Source organism: Argiope bruennichi, chromosome 8 (assembly GCF_947563725.1).
Source record: "Argiope bruennichi chromosome 8, qqArgBrue1.1, whole genome shotgun sequence".
Taxonomy (NCBI): domain Eukaryota; kingdom Metazoa; phylum Arthropoda; class Arachnida; order Araneae; family Araneidae; genus Argiope; species Argiope bruennichi.
Genome location: NC_079158.1, coordinates 53,936,633 through 53,957,348, shown reverse-complemented (window position 1 = coordinate 53,957,348; position 20,716 = coordinate 53,936,633). Strand labels below are relative to the sequence as shown.

The window sequence follows — 20,716 nt, the reverse complement described above, 5'->3', positions numbered from 1 at the left end:
TTGGTCATTCTTTTATTCAACGACTTCTAACATGATGATTTTTTTATTCGTATTTTTTCTTACGTTCTTTTTCTTTTAATGACTTTCTTACAGTGAATTCTTACAGGATCTATTCCACAGTTATTTTCAGTACTCACCGCTCAGATCGATGAGGAGGCGACCTGATTATCGCCATTCCCTCAAACGGTTCGGGAAGAATTCTTCCTACTCCTTCATCAATTTCTAAAACAAACACCGAAATCATAGCAGTTGAAATTCAATCCTCTTTGAATTTTACTATTTTTAATACGTACACACCCACCGCTTTGATTTAAAATTGTCGAAGCAAAATCTTTGTTTGATTATCTCAATCCCCAACCATTATTTTTTGGAGATTCTATCTGCATCGCCCTCTGAGGGAAAGTGTCAATGCTCTACATCGTTTATCAACTACTTTGTGAACTGGCTCCAAAATTCAAATTTCATCATGATGAACACATCAACTTCAACATGATGAACTTCATCAACTTCCTACAGCTTTATATAAATCAAATGGTTTGGCAGAATTTCTAGCCATTTTCTTCAAACTTCAGAATGTTTTCTGGATGACTTCACTCTTGACGAATTATTTTATAATCTATGCAAATAAATATTAAGCAGAAATTTATTTTTATTATTTCTAGTTGAATTAGTAATATACAGTGTTAGTTTTCAAGTATATGTAAACGAAAGTAATATCAAGTCATTGATTGAAATGATACATTATCACAATTTAAAAATACAAGTAAATAAATGGAAATCCTTTTCAGAAGAATAATTTAACATTTTCCTTAATAAAATATTTATAAAATAAATAACATTGGTTTTCATAATGAAGGTAATCAAAATTAAATGCGATTCGAAAGGAAAATTTTATTTAAGTTGAGATGTTTGTAAACATATTTGAAATTCTTTACATACATTTTGGTATGCTTTAAATTACTCATAAGTATGTGCAGCTATTATAACTAGAATGTCTCACACATAATAAAGAATTATCAACATTTATCCTTGATCAGTTTTAAAAGTAATCAATGCTCATTTTTTTCTTTGTATGAAATGATGTTAAGCAGAGAACGTTTACTATGTATTTATCGACAGATTTTGAAAATTATAACTGTTTTTAAAATTCTTTGTGTATTCTACATAGGTTTTGAAACTATAACTGGTTTGTCTTTTCTTTGAGTAGGACATACATTCTAACAAAAAATTCATACCTAGATTGCTCACATAACATTTTTTTAAGTACACGTTTCACTACGATTTTCAGATATGACCAACATTTTTGCTGTTTAATTTTCCCTATTTTGTTGTTTAATTAAAAAAAAATTCCCTGATTTTTTCCGGAAGTATCTAAAATTTTTAGAATAATTTTGTTTTACTTTCTTTCTTTTATGTATTGTACGGTATATTAAATAGTATGCAAAAAAGTATTAATACTCTTTAATTACTATATTTCTTTCGAAAAATTAGTGTAAAACTACATTGATTGTTTAGAAAACAAAAACCAAACCATTTTTTTTAATCATTAGGTTCAGATAATGAAACCAAAGCGTAATTTTAGTAAATATTTTTCCTGTTTTTCTAACATGCTAATCAACGTATACAATATACAAGATGTGTGCTCATACTAATGGACTTTTCTCTGAATTGATTATCCAAATTTATTCATCATGCAATACTTTATATCTAGTTTAAAATAATATGGCATATTATCAACATAAAATTCCTACTTTTAACTCGTACTATGACCGATTTGACGTTCGAAGAATAAACTGGATTGACTTAGCTAGATCGGTCTTCTGAAATTAACTCACACACTGCTTGAAAAAGTGGAATTCTCCTCCTGCCTTATAAATAACACGAGTGTTCAGAAATCTGCACATAAGCATTCTGTATTTTGTAGCATAGAAAAGAAAATGAATGTGCATTTTAGGCATGTTTTTTTTTTTGACCAAATAAAAACAAAATATGATGCATAACTACAATTTTAGTAAAAAGACCCTAATCAAATTTCATTCATCTAAATTATAGTTTTTGAGAGTTATAATGTTAACATGTAAACGAATACACAGACTAACAAACATTGTATTCATAGATGAATTTAGACCAAAAATTAATATTTATCTATTCTCTCAACACTAATTCAGCATCCCAGATGTTATCAATCTATTCTCAGACAAAAAAAGATTTCCTAGGAATGAATTTTGTAGAAAATTTGATAGAATTCTATGAATTTGGTATACAGACCACTAGCAAAATTTCATCCATCTAGCTTAAGGTGTGTTTGAAATAACATGTTCACAGGCAGACTGACAAAATTCCAAAAATGTTTTTCAGACTCAAATATGAAACTCCTTTGTCAAAATCTTGAAATAAAATTTATTTGAGGTTTATAATACTTTTTTCTTTGTATACTTCGTACATGAAAAAATAAAATGGCTTATTTAAACTCAAAAACAATGGCATTAATGTGAGCTGATTCTTGTTATATTTTTTCAAGCAAACTATTTTCTTTAATTATGGTGTTACTGTTTACCTTTTGTCTCCATTACAAACAATTTTTAGAATAAACTGCCCTGACTATTCTATGTCAGAAGACAACCCTGATGACACAAGCTTAGACTTAAAAAAAAAAGCCAAACTTCATAAAATGATTAAATTTATACAATAAGTGATCAAGATATTAAATAGGATAATAATAATACAGAATTAATCTATCTATTTTATGATTAATTATAGAGTTAATAAATCTCAAGAATGAAAAAATTAAGATTTTGTAAATGTTGAAATTTGTGAAAAAAAATTATGTCTAAACTTTCTACAATTAAAAATTTATATAAATGAGAGAAACCAATAATAAATTTGGAAACAAATATAATCTGAAACACTATACAGTTTGTTTCAAGTTAGTTGTGTCGTAAAAATATCATAATGAACAAAGACAGTTTTAGTGAAAATTCCATGTCAATTAATCAAAAAGTTATTTTATTGCTTCAAAATTATATTTCCATATTGCAGAAATATTTTTCTTTAAACGTTTTGCTCCTATCGAATAAAAATAGAATTGATATTCCACAACATTTTTTTCTTTCTTTCTGTCTACATATTGGCAAAATAAGGATTTATCACAACCATGTATAGTTAAATTTTATCTCATTCATTAAGAACAGTTAATATCAAATAGAAAAATCAGCTTTTGATAGTTTTTAAAAATTGTTTGATGGAAAATGATATTCTCAATTTTATTAAACATAAAAGTATAAGCGATAAAAGTTTTGTGTAGTACAATTTTAGTTAGTTAGTATTCCATTGAGCGCTGTTATTAAATAAATTTTACCTATCTCGCACATGCCTTTTACACTAGATAAATAACCAACAGTTAATCTATACTTATAATAAAGCTCAATGTGTGTGTGTGTGTGTGTGTGTGTTGGCACTCTACAGGCCAGGTCATTTGACATACAGCTATCAAATTTGGTACATGTATACCTTAGATGTCGGGAATGTGCATCTGGGGTCCCTTTTTTTGAAATTTTAATTATTAATTAAAAACTAACTTTCCCGCCAAAAAAATCTTCCATTTTCCCCACCGCCAACTTCAATTTTTTTTTCTCCCAACAGAAATGAGGCTAGGGTTAACATTTTTCGGCGGATAATTTCAAACGATTCTGTTTATTTTCTTAATGTTTTATGCATTTAAAATTAAACATTGTTAATTAATCCATGTTTCAGATTCATTCTGAAGTACTTTTGAATTAAAATAACACAGAATAAAGGAAATTAAAAATGTATAATCTGCATAGCGTTACCCCGACTGGCGTAGAAAACTTCACGCATTTGCGTTACCGGAGCTGGCGAAGAAAATTCACGCATGCGCATTCTGAATGTTGCCATGACAACCGTTATCAACGGTTGATTAAAATTATTTTTAGGTTAGTTGCATGCTTTTGTAAGTAAATTGTATTTATGTTAGTTATATATTTTTTGTATATGCTTATAGTTTTAAGTATATCGTTTTTTAAGTAGATTTTTTTAACCTGTTTTCAATTATTTTTAGGTTAGTTGCATGCTTTTGTAATTAAATTGTACTTATGTTAGTTATATATTTTTTTGTATATGCTTATAGTTTTAAGTACATCGTTTTTAAAGTAGTTTTTTAAACCTGTTTTCGACCGATTATTTTAAACGATTCATTTTATTTTCTTAAAGTTTGATGCATTTAAAATGAAACATTGTTAATGAATCGATCTGTTCATGATGAATCTGAGAAAATTTTGTTGACAAATTCTTGAGATATTCCATAACTTAAGAAAGATATTCTTTAGTGCCCATAAAGTTTAAACGCTCAGTGACTCTATTATCAGTAATCATATTATTAAAAAAATGCTTTGTTTCAGTAAAAAATATTATATTAATTGCAGTTTAGTCATTTCCATTTTAATTTTAAGCATAAATTCTACCGGAACTAACAGAAAATTAGAGAGATACATATTATGTTATGGCTGAAGGACTTTATATTATTATGAGTGAATTACATGACTATCAAAATTTGAAGCTTTAAAATATTTGATGAAGAAGCTATTAAAGTAGGAATTACATAAAATATTTAATTATTGAAATTTTAACGAGCATTAAGATTGGCGAACCGGCTGGTTGCCAAAGGCGGCTAGTATACAATAGTTTTTATGTTAGTTACACTTTATTTTACCTCACTAATATTGAAGTACTGAGAAAGTTTCCATGAAAGTTATACAATAATTTAATAGTACTTTTTAAATAATAACACATATGAAAACATTTTCAATCCAAGCAATGCTAAGTATATCAACAATATTAATCAAAATTTAAAAATTGAATTAAAAATAAATGTTTAAGATATAAAAATTACTTCTATGCAAAATGGCAATCCAGATCTGCATAAAATTTAATACATTAATTTATTGTGTATGAGATTTAATTGAAATTTTTCTTTTTAAATAAATAATAAAAATTCTTGACATGTTCTAGTGATAGTAAAAAATGTCCCGATAAATTTAAAGATGCATAAAAACAATTCTACGCCAACAATTTCTTGCAGCACAAAATGTACTGCATGAAAAAATATTTTAAACCCATAATACTATTACTACAAAAAGGAGGAGGAATTGTTTAGGATTAAATACTGAAATATTTCATTGTTTTATTTAATAAAAAATTTATAAAAGGAGTCAGTTTTTTTCCCTCAAACTTTTAAGGGAAAAAAAATGTATTCTTTTTAAAAATTCACGAATTGGCACAATTTTAATTAAAATTTAATTTGAAAAAGATTTTGAATAATACTAAGCAGTTTTTAATATATGCTGCAAACATGTAGTGGGATAATGCTCAACTATCTTGCTATTCAGCATAAAGCACAATTATATTTATCTAAAAAATTAAATTTCCTGATATAATTTGTTTTTATACAAAAAACTATTCAGTGAAATTAAAATGCAGAGGAAATGAGTTGCACTAATAAAATTTTAATGGAATAGTGTATGGTTTTTTTTTTTTAAAAAAAAGAGGATACATTTCAGATAAAATGTTTTTAATTCCTTGAAATGTGGCACATTATTTGATTATATACAAAGTGACAGTCAAAGAGATAGTGGCAATGTTACCAGTTTATATAAAATGTATAAAAAGCATAAGGAGGAAGTATCTACAGATCTAGTTGATTCAATAAAAAGATAAAAGCAGTTAGTTCCAGTTATTTTTTCTTTTTCAAAATAGTAGGAAGAAATAAGTATCTTGACCAGCAAGATACTTCCTTCCCATCACCGGTTCATTCATATTATGCTATCTCATAAGAGATAAAGCAAGATTAAAATATATATATATATATAAAGAAAATCCAAAGGGAACAATCCATGCTCTCAGATGGGAATTTGAAATAAAACACATTTTAAGAAATAACAAAGAAAATTGGCATAAGCATTATACATAACAAAAAAACTTGAACAATACAGGATTTTTTGTTCAGCTGTTCCAGCAGCTTAACAAGGCACTTATTACATTCCTTAAGATAAGTTGGGGAAGGTTTGTTTCCTAAAATAATGACTAGGATGCTCTTAATTACATATAATTTCTTTCATACTCTCCAGAAGTGACTTGGATGCCTTTCTCTCTCTGCTCGTAGAGCGCTTATGATCGAGTCCTGCAACAACAATCAAAATAAGAATATAATTTATATCAGAAAACTTCTTATATGAAATCATGCAAATTAAAAAAATAGAAGTATTTTGTAAATAATCACATCTGCCTGAATTAACAATTAAAATTCTTTAAATTTTTGTCTTTGAGAATTCTATAATGCTAAACAGACTCTTTGCTGACATATTAAATAGCCAAGTTTGACTAACAAGACCTTAATGTACAGATGAAATTAAGATAAAATGAGCCAAGAATTTTTCAATTATGTGCGGATATCGGAACAATAATAATTATAAAGTCAAAATTCACCCTCTGAGAGGAGAATGCAAATCTAGAAATATCTTAAGAATACTTTTCTTAACCCTGTCTTTTCAATGCATATTTTCTGTTACTAAATTATAGTGAATAAATGAAAGAAGAATTTATCAAGAAACTTATGTTGCAAATTGTATCCATTGTCAATAATTATGAGAGAATTTGGTCTACAAAGTGATATTTATGATTATGAATATTTAATGCTAGCATGCAAATAAGGTGTATTAAAAATTTGTAGGTTTATTTTTGTGTTAATATTATTGTAAATGAATTATATTACTTTAAAGTAATTAAAATTAGAATTTTCATGCTATAATTAATAAATGTACAGGTTGAAGAAATATTACTTCATAATCTATGACACTACATTCAAAGTATGAAAAAATTAGACAAGATTATAAATTTTAGCATTGTCTTTAATGATAATAATGATGCAATTATCTTAGTTTCCAGATGAGCATGTAGTTGTTAAAACACATGCTAATATGTTTTAATATAAATAAATTTAAGTCTTCCCAAATAAAATTTAAAGGCTAGTTTTAAAAAATAATGTATCAGAAGTTAAAATTATTCTCAATACATTACATTTATTATTGCACCAACCAATAGATCCCAGAAATGTTCTGTAAATACAACTAAAATGCAAACATACTATGAGATTAAATAAATATACTTGTGAAACCTCTGAATAAATATTAACTAATACTATTTCTTACTATACTTCTAAGCTCAATTTAAACATTAGATCACTTCAATTTTTTATTTCAAAACAAGCATCTTTAACTCAAGTATAACCCTCTATTGATTTCTGTCAGTGCATTTAACACCAATTTCATAACTACTAAGCATTAAAATTAAAAACAATTGATAGCTTTCTTATAATCATCTAAAAAACTATTTGACGATTTAATTTTCACAAATGCAAAATAATAATAATAATAATAAAAGAATCACATATAGAATTTTTATTTCTGAATTCAATATATTACTCCAAAATTACCAGAAGGAAATGTGACAGAGAATAAGAAATCAATGACAATTATGCATAATTATAATACATAGTATCACTATTTCGTTATGTGACAATACACTGAATAAAAATTAAAACTGTCATGCCTGCCCTTTTTACAAGTAGAATGACAAGTAATCACCCTAAATAGTGCATGTGAATCTAAAATGTTAGAAGTGTTAGTAGATAACATGCTAAAAATAAAATTTACCTTACTGGAGAGACGAGAGTCCAGCTCTTTTAGTTGTTCATCAAGGCTCTTCTTGGTAGCTGTAACAGATTCTGTTACAGGAGAAGATTGTGATGGTAGAGCAGTACTTGAGGATTCGCTTGATATACTAAGAAGACTTCCTGAAGCACCTGAAATAAATAATTATCTTTTCATTGATAAAAATTTATACATTAAATAAGTAAGTTTCTCTAGCTTTGTATAGTATTATTAATCAACTAATGCAGTTTTTATAGAAGATAATTAAAGTTCATGATTTCCAATATTGGTATTTTTTGCTCCAATAGCAACTATAATTTTTAAGTACATCAAAGTGAAATTTCCTCCAACACTGAAGTACACAGAACAGTATGTTTTTGTGGGTAAATTGAAATAAACAAAAATTTAACATGAAATACTGATGGTGTATTGGTTTAACATGCAATGTTATGCCCAGCCATAGTGACATCATTCATCACAGATAAGAATATATTCTTTCATCAAAAAAGTAAATTATCAATGATACAAAAACACTCAGTGAAAGCAAAATTCACATTGTCCCATTAGCAGCTACTTTTCCTGACTTTTTTTTTTCTGGCATTAAAGAGTTATATATTCAAAATTTAAAAAAAGCAAAAAAAGAACATTAGAAGTTCATGCATAACTTTGAAAAATGAAGGAAATGGAGCTTTAAGCAGACATTTCCCAGAAAACAAAGCATTTTAAAAGGAACACAAAACAAGACTTCGGTTGAAAAGTTTGGGTAGAAAGTCTGGTAACATTTAGTCCCTGTGGTAAATTGCAACTTTTAAAAATTAGGCATGTTGAAACATTATTAAGAGAAAGACGAATCGCCAAAAGTTACAATGTTAGGACAGTTAAATAACACTACCTCCAATTCTAAGATGTACATATCTATAATTGTTCATTGAATGATTTTTGCAACATTTCAAAAAAATTTAGTGATAGATAAAATAATGTGACACATTTGTAATAAATTGCATTTTAATGTTTGTTTAAAGTATACTTGACCACAAAGTCTCGCCATTAACTGCACAATACTAATTTATATTCTGCTTGGCACTTATACATGAGCATATTAATACTATTGCATACATTGATTACTACTGCATACATTTGATTAATAACATTCATTCATACCAGGATAACTAATGATATCTAAATATAATTATAATGAAGATAATGTATTATATGTAATGACACACTACGTTCTAGGAATATTATAAAACTTTCCATTCCTATTTATAGTTTTTTTAAAATATTAATATGAAACTACCAGGTTTTAAGAGTTCTAGACTATTATACAGCAGCATCTTAAGATTACATTAATTAATTAAATAAATAAATAAAAAGAATGCTGCATAAATTAACACAGAAAGCTCAACTATTTGTGAATGTTAAGTAAAATAATTTTCCGATTATTTAACCATGATGTTAGGAAATGTCTGCACTTAACATGCAAAACCAAGTACATACATAATTTTGTAATGAATTTTAACCAATGCATATATATTTATGTCACCACTACAGAATATATATTTCATTTATTATTTATTTTAAATGAAGTCATTTTCAAATGCCAAAATTTAAAGATGAAATTCATTAAGTGATAAAAATTCTAATATTAATGATACATTCAAAGAAGATAATTAAACTAATTAAATGCTCTAAAAGGATTTAAAAATTTTATTTCACATACATAAAAACAATTGAATAAAAATACGCATTTCAAAATCCTAATGGGATGCTAACTACATTTCAAGGCAATATACACATAAATTCCAATTAATCTATAATATGCTAATTACAGTACACTTATTTGCAAGAATCAAGCACAAGCATCTAGAACTTACTTCCAGTTCTTCGATGCAATGTATTAGTCGGAGATGGAGAAACCCTTCCCAGAGAGGAAACACCTGTTGTGGTAGTTGTATGACAAGTGCTGGTGGTTAAACCAACAGTACTTGCAGAACGAGCATGTCTTGGTGGTCGACCTAAGACACAATTTTGAAATACAGCATCCTTATCTTGGGAATGTTGCTGTAGCACTTTGATCATGGCATCCTTTTCAGCTAATTTGGCTTCCATATCTTTGATTCTGAAGTAAAAATTAAAACTCTTAGGTACCAAGAATAAGAACATAATTTTTTAAAATATATAATGTGTTCTAATTTTTTTATTATTTCTCAGATGTTAGTCTTAAGAAATAACTTTTAAATTTAACATTTCTTAAGATAAATCAATTTAAATGTTGTATTTAAATTTAATTAATTTTTAAAAATATTTATTTACATACTTGAAATACTACAAAATACACAGCTAAGGTCTGAAAAGCATTCATTTAATTTTTAACAATTTCCAAGAAATTATCTATACAAGAAAATATGATTATATAATGAAGCTCTATTTTAAATTTTAAACAAAAATTAATACTCATTTATTATGTGTATTAGATATTAAATTTTAAAAGAATTTGATATTATATGCTTTTAATAATGTTATTAATTTCATTTTGGTAACTAGGACTATTAACTAGCCACCTCTGATTATCGGCTGGTTCACGAGGAATAAGGCTTTCTTTAATTTTCAATTAACATTTTATATCACTTGAACTCTAAAAAGTATCTTCAGCAAAATATTTAAACATCAAAATTTGACAGTCATTTAAATGGTAATGTTATAGAAGCCTTGCACTGTTCTGTTCATTCTATTTTGTATTGCTCTAATTTTCTGTCAATTCCCTAAAATTTGAACTTTTATTTAAAATGAAAGTGATTAAACTTCGATTAATAATAATAAAAATAATTAAAAAAACCTTTCTGCAGAAATAAAGCATGTTTTTTAAAAATACAAGTATGGAAAATAAAATCGTTCAGAACTAATGCCTCATGTGCACTACAATTTTTTTTATGCAATGCCTTAAAAACTTATCCAATAAAATTTCTTAAATAAAAATTTAACATTTTCACATGTTATTATGAAAAAACATTAGAATTTTGCTCCATTTTTGATTAACTAAAATTTTTAAAAAATTTATCTGAGAGGCACATTTTAACTTTTCAAGGTATATATGTGCAAAATTTGGTAGCAAAAGTATTGGCTCTCAAAAGGCTTGGCCTTTAGAGAGCCAACACAAAAACACACATTTTTATTATTGATATATTATGAGTTATTAAAATTTAAACAATAAAAACTCATCCTTATTTTAAACGATTAAACAAAAATTTCTAATTTTCTAAAGATGTTTATATCTTTTTTTTCATGTTGCAAGATACATTTTCAGTAAAACAAAAACAGCTGAAATGTAATTAATTTAAGAACTAAAGGTATAGCACACAGTATGATTGATTAATGGCTCATTATTTATAGAAACTTAAATATTAATATTTAAGAATGAAACTAAAACCAACCTGCTTTCCAATTCCATGCATTTTCTGTTTGCAGCATAAAGTTCATCCATCTGTTTTAACTTTTCAGTACGAGCTTGAGCTATTAATTTTTCACTTTCTTGCGAAGTTTTTTCTAAAGCAGCAATTTTTGCATCTCTGAAGTAATAAATGCAAGATAATAATTAGAGCAAGAATACACTGTCAACTATATGATACATATTTCACAATAAACAATTATTTGTTGACTTTATTTCTTCTTTATAATATTTTCACTTCTTTTTTTACAATTATTTCAAATTTTAACAACTATTAATAAATATACACATACTTTGGCACTGAAGCTGCATCAACTGCAATTTGTCTCATTGTACTTTCTGCTATATAACGTTGCTCCCACTGAAAATAATACAAACTATTATTTTGAGAACTGGAATTATAAATTAGTGTTTCAGTAATTTTCATTTAGCTGTTAAGTGCAAAAAATTTTATGATAAAAAAAGTTAATAAATTATAAACAATCATTATCTTATTTTCCCTTACATTTATAACAAAACAAACAAAAAAATTGTTTAACTTATTTGATAAATTTTTTTCAAAAAAAAGTGAAAAAATACCTTAGAAACTTCAGCTTCTAAACCAATTATTTTTTCTTCATATTCCATCATTTGCTTTTTCAGGCTTTCTACATTATCTAAACTTTCATTTTTAGGCACAGTAGAAGGTGATCGCCCTTGCTAGAATGACAAAAGTAATACCATTCAAGAAACTTGATATAATTTAACAGGAAATGATAATCATAAATAGAAAAACAATGCATGCAACTATTTGACATAAAATATATTTTAAGAAAATAAATTTCATAAATTTAACAGGTAATTGTTTTAGTGTCTTACAGTTGCCTAATAAATTAACTATAAAAGCAAATAAAAAAATTAAAAAATACAAAGTTATTTAATTTACAGAAGTTCATATCTAAACATGCACATAGTCCAAATTCTTTCCTATTTTTTTTTTTTTTTTTTTTTTTTTTAACTTTAAATGCAACAAAACACTGCACTTTAGGATCAACATTAGCATGCTTTGTAGGGGTTTAAACAATTAAAAGAAATTTACCACTTAATTTCCAAGCTGCCTGCAACAAAAAATTTGCGCTATAGATTAGGTCTATCATTTGGTACTTCAATATCAATTTATAATAAATTAAAGAACCATTTATGTGAAATACAAAACTATATTTTATTCGTTTACTACATTAAACATTTGTTAAATGAATAAAAATAAATTCTTTACAGCAAATACTTCTATTTCAAGGATTGAATAAATATACTAAAACACTGTTAATGGCATTCTTTAAGCATTGTAATGATTAATAAAAAAGATTACATATAACTCAGACTAAGAGTGTAATTCACAGCACACTTTCAGTCATATAAAATGGAAACAGAATATGCCTATACCTGTTGAGATCTTAAAGCCTGGATTTCCTTTTCATGTTGCGCCCGTAATTTCTTTTCTACTTGTAACCTCTTTTCACTGGATTGCTGAAGATTTGTTAATGCTTTCTGTAGCTGAGCCACTCTTTCAACATATACTTGCTTTTTACGGCACTAGGGGGGGGGAAGAGATGATAGCATTTCAATATTTAAGATAATACATTTATAAACATTTATCAAAAGGAAGCAGAATACACATTTAAACTTCTTGAGGAATTATATGTTTTCGTTAGAAAACTTCATTTTAGATTTCTAAAGGAATAGTGTGTGTGTATATATTACAGAGAGAGAGAGAGAGAAATTGCCAAAAATCAAATTTTATTTAAACAATCAATTTATTTAAAAATTTTCCCTTTTAATAGTTTATTTCTTAAATGTGAAAACACTGAAATGTAATCAATTCATACAAAAAAAAAAAGAAAAAGGAAGCAATTTCTTATGAAGTATTTTAAACTTCTTTATATAAGAGGAAAATAGAAAAGATTAATTACTTTTTGCCTTTAAACTCAATTCTGAATAATGCATCAGTTTAAAATGGTATTTATTTAATAATATTAAATAAATAATAATGGATTATTAGTTAAGTGGACACTTAAACTGGAATTACTAATCACCTTTTCTTTAAAATGCAATCAATTAGTATAGAAGTACTGTTTTAAAATAACTTGCAAATAAAGGATGGAAGAAAAAGAATTCTGGAATTACTGGTTTAAGTTTTATTTAAACACAGAACTAAGAATTTACTTTTAAATGCACATTTCAATTAAATAGTTTTTGAAAAAATATATATTTTTTAATGTTTAGTTACTATTCCTCTTCAAGATTCAATTGAGCAAAAGACTGTTCTGCTTTGTTGTTATTTTGCATAGCTGTTCAACCTTTTTAAGGAATCATACCAGGAACATCATTATTTGTAAGGATAACATCATCATTGAATTGAATATATTCTTTTAAAGTAATAACCTTTAGAACAAAAATAGCAATTGCTTAAGTTTTAAAAATACATAATGAAAATTCATACCTCTTCTTCTAATCTCACAACATTAGCTTGTGCATTTGTTAAGGCATTATCTAGAATGTCTATGTGATTCCTCTGCTCGTGTAAAGTTGCTCTCTGAGCTTGTAATTCTATTTCTTGTCTATCTTTCTCAGCTAATAACTCTTTGGCTAAAAAAATTAATTGAGAGGATTTAGAACACTTGAGTAACAATAAATAAAAATAAAGAATAATACCAAAAGCATTAATACATACTTTGAGTTAAGAGTTGAGATATCAGAACTTCTCTTTTACTAAGCTCTTTCCTAAGTTCTGTATCAGTAATATCAGAAAACTATAAGAAAACATTAATTATTCTTTACAACTAAGTATTAATGTCATTATATAATATTGCAAAACAGAAGTTTTTTTCAATTGTATAATAAGTAATAAACAATGCCAAAATTCTCTACTGATGAACTATTATAATATATGCAAGAACATTCTTTCATCATTAATATTAAAAACGGAAAAAAACAGATTTCTTTATGAATTAAAAAATTATTTGGTATTACTGAGAATATATCTTAATAATGTTAACATTTTTGGAAACACAATAAAATATAAACTTAATACTTTATATATACTAAAAAAAAAATTGCATTTTAAATGTGTTAAAAGAAAACGCAACAGATATAATTTTAAATTTAGATACAGAGTATATATATATAAAAAAAGCATATATATAAATTATACACTAACAGACATGCACATTATTCAAAAGATTTCCTTTAACAAGTAGAAACCTTTTAGATATTACAAAGCAAATAGTACATAAGAATTGGATATTAAACTGAGAAATTCATACAATGCAATATAAATTAAAGATCTTACAGACTTTAATACGAGTTTTAAATTTTATATTTCATACAACAATCCTATTTTTTAAAGTTAAAATTAGCATGCCAACACAAAATGCATTGAATTAACATATCATTTATAACTAAGCATATTAATCTATCATTAACATTTTCCATAAAATCATAATTCACAAAGTTTTATTCAGATTGGAATAAGAGACCAGACAATCAACATTCAGACAATTTCAAAAGAAGAAAGCAAATATGCATATTTATGAATTTGCAATAAATGTTAACATATTTACTTACTGTTGCTTTAGGGAAGTGAGAATTTGCAGATTCAAGATGTTCTGGAATGACATTTGAATAAATCAGTATTTTAAATTACAAAAGAGTTCAGTTTGATCTACATGCAAATTTTTATTGAAATTATATCTAAATTTAAGCAAGATACAGAGAATAAATAATTTAGTTTACAATTTGTACAAAATACACACACTTGAATTTTAGGATTATAGCAAATTTAAATGAGTTCTGAGATCAATTATCATGCAAATGATTTTACTATGCATAAACATTTCAAGCAACGGTTTGACAAAATCTTAATCTTAATTTTAATTCATTAAGATTTATGCATAACAAAGCATAACTGCTCACCTGGAAATAAATCAATGCAGATCCTGATTTCAACAGCGTTCCTTCAATTGCAATATTTTGTGAATTTGCTTCCCTTGTATTTTTGCTTTTTTCATATTTTTTAAGCACTATTTCTTCATTTGTTTTTATTTTTACTTTTTATTTTTGCAACTACATTTTTTTAAACAATTGTCTTTAGCTTGTTTATCATTTTCACAATTGAGTCATCTTGGAGAAAATGTAGCCATGATGAAAAGCTATAAATCTGTTTATTCGAAATTTTAAAAATGGATTTTTAATTATTTAAGGATTACAGATGATTATTGTCTTTAGATATTATTTATTAAGCTAATGAAAGAAACAAGTCCTGCATTTACTAAGGAGAATCAAAATAAAAGAGGAAGCTAGCAATTTTTAACTGTTCAGAGGACAAATAATAGATTTGAGAAATCAGACTAAAATGTGAACTATTGAAATGCTTAAGTAGAAGTTTAAAATAGTTAAATTAACAGCTGTTAAGAGATGCATGGAACTCAGAAGGGGTTGAGGTTTAAGGATTGAATATTTGCAAAAATGAGAATAGTAAGTAATTCATTAATAAACTTTTTAAAACCTTTTTTCAATAAAATATTTAGTTCAATAAATGATTCAAAGTAACTTTTGACTATAAAATGATATGTCGAAGAATAAAAAATGTAACATGTTAGCTATAAAACTTGAAACACAATAACATTCATTTAAAGATAAAACGATTCATGTGAAGATAATTAATGATTTAATTGCTTTTGCTTTTAAATTAATGATTTGTTTTTTTATTAGATATAAGAAGAATCTAACAAATAAGCAAATTTCCAAAGCTGCCACAATGAATTTAAAAAAATAGTTGAATTACCCAGAAGGTTCGAAAATTAATTTTAGAGCTCTGAATTCAGAGATTTCACAGTTGGTGGGACACAGATAAAGAATAATAAGCACCAGTATAACAGTTTTATATAATTGAAATTCAATAAGGTATCATTCTTCAAATAAATAAAATTATATTACCTCTTAAATCTTTGTTATGATCCTGTAAACGTCGAATTTCCATTTCTAAGCGATTTCGGATTGATTGTTCTAACCTTTCTCGTTTTTCTGATGACTGCACCAGATCTTCATATGCTTTGTGAACTTTCTGTATCTCCAATTCAAACTAAATGCAATTAATATAATTAAAATTATTTCCAAATCTAATATTTTAGAATAAAATTATATATCACACCCAGAATTAGTCATGCACCTAGTCTTTGAATTTCCTATTTAACAAAATGTTAATAGGACCCAATTTTACTTTATCCTGCAATATAAATTTATGTTCCACTAGAGCTTTAAGCTCGAAATCAATAATTTTAAAAATAAAAAAGAATATTACATACATTAATTAACAAAATGTAAATAAGTGTTTTTAGCAACAGCAAATATAAAATTCTGATACAATGTAAAAATGTATTTTTTTTAAACAAAGACACTTTTTTTATGAGCAGGCCTCAGAAAAAAAAAGGGGGATGGGGAGCACTACAACAAAATCATACTTATGTTTATCATAGAGCGATTATAGGGATGAATGCTAGGAATATAGTCAATAACAAAACTTGACAACGATTACTCTTTCAAAAAAAAAATTATTACAAATTACTCGCACACAAAAATACTTAATTACATACAAATTCTCAAATTACCACATTTTTTAAAACGTTGGTTCTTTCTTGGAATAAAAATCCTGAAATTTATCTTTTATGAATTAGTATCATATAAATATACAACATATATTAATATGAATGTATTAATATTTTGATTTTTACCTTTTGTAATTTGGAGACTTTTTTATAATATAAGTCCAATTCAGTTTTTAAAGCTGTATTTTCAGCAGACAAGAGCTCTATCATTTGATTGGTTTGCATAGAAACCATTTCCGAATCAACTCCATGTATAGCTCTGCCATGAGTCTCAGGCCTAAATACGAAAAAATACAGGTTGTAAAGCTACAAAAGAAGCTATTTGCCTGATACTGAAAAATTTCTAACTATGAAAATTTACAATTAGTAAAAAATATGAATGCATGGACAAGAACACAAGTTTGTCATATTCAAGTTCATATATTAATCATTAATACAAGTCATATATTAATTAACAAAGGTACATTAAAAATATGAACAAGAAGCCAAAATTTTGGGCACTTATTAATTAATTTTGAATTTTTATTAGAATAGAATTTCATTTTTCATATAAAAAAATTTCAGCAGTTAAATAAGAAGTTAAAAAATATTACAAACCTTATATTTAACATAATTATTACATATAATGCTAAAATATATATAAGAAACAATCGTAAAAATCTTCCATATTAAAATCTAAAATATCTCTATCGAAAAACATTCATAAAAAAGAATAAAAATTACCTCTGTTGTCCAGGGGATAATTTGGCACTATTATCTTCAGAATGAAAATTTTTAGTGTGGCTCAGATCTGGATGTGACCGAGACACTGATAATCTATCAGCTGATTTTGATCTTAAATTTAACACACCATAGCCACGTCTTCTTACATTACTAATTTGACGATGATCAGACATTTGCTTGGAATATTCTGGGGCTGGTGGATAATTATTTATTTCAGTCAACACATTTTGGTGATTTAATTCTTTTGCTAAATATTTCAAAACTTCAGACTGAGCTAGATAGTCCTTAGGAATTTCAGTAATACCTTGCACAGGGTGTGCTTCTTGATAGGAATTTGGGGAAGAAAGATAATGATATGGACCAGAAGAATATGCAGGCAAACCTTGATTTTTATTAGGTGAATGGTCATTACTTGAAGTATATTGTTCCCATTGGGTATGCACAGGGCTCTTTTGAAGTCCTGAATACATAGGTCGTCGACTAGAAGATTTAGGCGACAGTGGAACTGGTGGACTGCTTCTAGGAGTGATATGATGTATTCCTTCATTTTCTGCATACAACCTTTTGAATTTTTCAATTGAGTCAGAATCCATTACAGGTTTATTCATGCCTTTACCCTGATGATAAATTTTTCCATAAAATGGAGAATTATGATCTCCAGAAATTTTATCATGGATAATTAAAGTATTAGAAGAAATGGTGTCAACATCATCTGTCACTGTTTCTTCCCCTTGTGGTTCTTGACGAACACCATTTAATAAAAATTTTTTCTCTTCAACAGTTAAATTTTCTGTAGAAGTGGAAACATCAGTGTCACTCCCAGACATATTCTGGTGATAACCTGTCAAAAAATAAATAAAATAAGGCATTTGAGGGGAGGGGAAAAAAAAAAAAAAAAAAAAAGACTTTTCCATATTTTTAAGAGTAAAATCAAAAACCATGTAAATTTCACTATTTAAAAAAAAATCTAAATAAAAAGGTTTTTAAAATGTAATACAAAATTTTCTTTTATTATTTAATGCAATTTATCTTGAGTGACTAAACCAGAGGGAGGAATTCTGAAAGATCCACAATATCTTCAATTGTATAATTAGAGAGAATTAATGCATTTTAATATATATTCAATTATATAATTAGAGAGAACTAATGCATTTTAATATATATCTCTAGGATTTAGCCTATAATTAAACAGTTCATCGGTATTTATGACACAATAGAACTTATATATAAATATTGACAAACAGAAAATGAATCATAAGATAATTAATACAGGGAGCATTAACTCTCCTTTTTAAAAAATGAAATTAAAAAAAAAACATTCTAATTTGTAATATAAGTTCTTAATTATTAATATCCTATTTTAAAAAACAAACTGCATATATCAACAATTATAAGCATATAAACACCACGATTTAGAAACAATGAAACATTAAAATTAATACGAATATTAATATGAATATCAGTGTTAAATCCAAAAATTGTGCCAAGTGCAGTTACCAATCGCTTTCATCCATTTATTATGCCTTAAAAAATATTATTGTTCAAAATTAATTAAAAATATTTTCAGCATGAAATCATACTAAAAGAGTTACTCAAATACACTTTTTTTAAAAATTTTACTTTTATAAAAAGTATTTTAACTGGAAAACTTTACCGTAATAATATGAACCTGTTCAGAATAATTCTTAATTTCAAAATAATTCGATAAATATTACCATTCTAAATTTGGATCCCATTAAAAAAATTCTACTATAATTTTATAGGCACACTTCGAAAACTAAGTATTTGTTTTTCTTAACAATAACAACTTTCTTAATTGTGAAAGTAGATTAATACTCATAATATTCAACAAAAGTGTTAATGTTATGGGGTTTCAAGTACAACAATGAAAAGTGAGATTTTAAATTATGGCACTTTTCCTTCGAAATAGATATCTTTTTAGGAATTTAATTCATCTACTTCACAAAGTTTATACACCACTATCATACTCGTTAAAATTACAAAACTGTAAATAGAAAAAGGACTATGTTTTTTCATTGATTTGAAAAATAGAAATTAAAAATATGGTAATACATATAATGAGTTCTTTTATATAAGCAAATTTCAAACATTAGGCTGAAAATGATAACATACCAGATTGAGTATAGGAGCACTTTGGGCTTTTGGAACGAGATACCAAGTGAGTGCGGGAAGATTTCATATTTTTCGTTGGAAAAAAGCAATAACAAAATAATTTTCAAAGGTTAAACTGAAAAATAAAAATATAAAGAGAATCAGAAATGGTTCTTTCATGTATTGTGAAAATAAGCTTTGTTCTCTCTCCTATACTTAAAAATACTAAACAAGGGCAAGAAAACATTTCACAATATAACGAAACCAGAACTATAAAATTCAATAAAACAATTCCATATTTTGATGATACAAATCAATGCTAATACTTATTTTTACATATTCACACAAAGAGAGTAAAATTAGAAAATCTAAGGAATTTTAACAGACCAGGAACTTATTATGATACATAAAAAAAGTACAAAGAATATAAACAAATTTACCTTAATACAACAATCACATTCAACAGACCGTTTTCGAAACTTTCGTCATGGCGAAACTATTAAATTTATAAAACGTCTTCCAAATACTTTTATAAAACTAACAGCTTCACCAAGTCGTGCAGCGCAACAGATCGCTAAAAAATTTCTGGAATTTAGTAAACCACTGACGTCACAAATATTTCCCGGCGGGCTTGGTATTTTTTTTCCTTTGATTATTAATCGTTCCTTTTCACTCGACAAAGTTTTCGCAGAAAACATTAGGTTATAGTTATTATTTTTCACACTTAATGAAATACCTGTATCAATGCAAATCAAAATTGACTCTTAATAAATTGTTTACCATTGTTCGAAACAGATGTACCGAAACTATTCTGCAAATTCCTTCATAATCATATAGTTTGATATATCCTTATAGGAATATCGAAATTCCTATGTAATCTTATCGAATATTTCATCGATTATACGAATTATTTCTCTCTCTCTCTCTCCTTTTTTTTTTTTTTTGTATTACATGAAGGGTAGAATTTCGTTTTTAATGAAAAGCATATTTGTTTTATATCATTAAAATTAGTGTCATTAAAAATAAATGTAATGAGCCAAATATGATATTAAGGCATTAAAAATGAAAGA

The 20,716-nt window shown here is 26.3% G+C and overlaps 1 protein-coding gene across 2 annotated transcripts; it reads right to left on the bottom strand.

Annotated features, from left to right (window-relative positions):
- Window positions 1–5,570: 5,570 nt before the first annotated feature.
- LOC129981327 (angiomotin-like) lies at window positions 5,571–20,397 on the bottom strand. 2 transcript variants are annotated; one of them, XM_056092118.1, is made up of 15 exons: window positions 20,087–20,397; window positions 19,668–19,782; window positions 17,535–18,375; window positions 16,938–17,088; window positions 16,144–16,288; window positions 14,773–14,813; window positions 13,880–13,958; window positions 13,649–13,794; window positions 12,592–12,741; window positions 11,749–11,868; window positions 11,463–11,530; window positions 11,156–11,290; window positions 9,599–9,843; window positions 7,728–7,876; window positions 5,571–6,196 (listed from the first exon to the last, which is right to left on the bottom strand). In XM_056092118.1, the coding sequence occupies exons 2-15, from the start codon at window positions 19,732–19,734 to the stop codon at window positions 6,131–6,133; spliced, it is 2,403 nt and encodes an 800-aa protein (XP_055948093.1). In that variant the 5' UTR covers window positions 19,735–19,782; window positions 20,087–20,397; the 3' UTR covers window positions 5,571–6,130. The 2 variants fall into 2 exon arrangements, with proteins under 2 accessions (XP_055948093.1, XP_055948092.1); XM_056092117.1 differs by having other exon boundaries at window positions 7,733–7,876; window positions 20,087–20,396.
- Window positions 20,398–20,716: the final 319 nt, after the last annotated feature.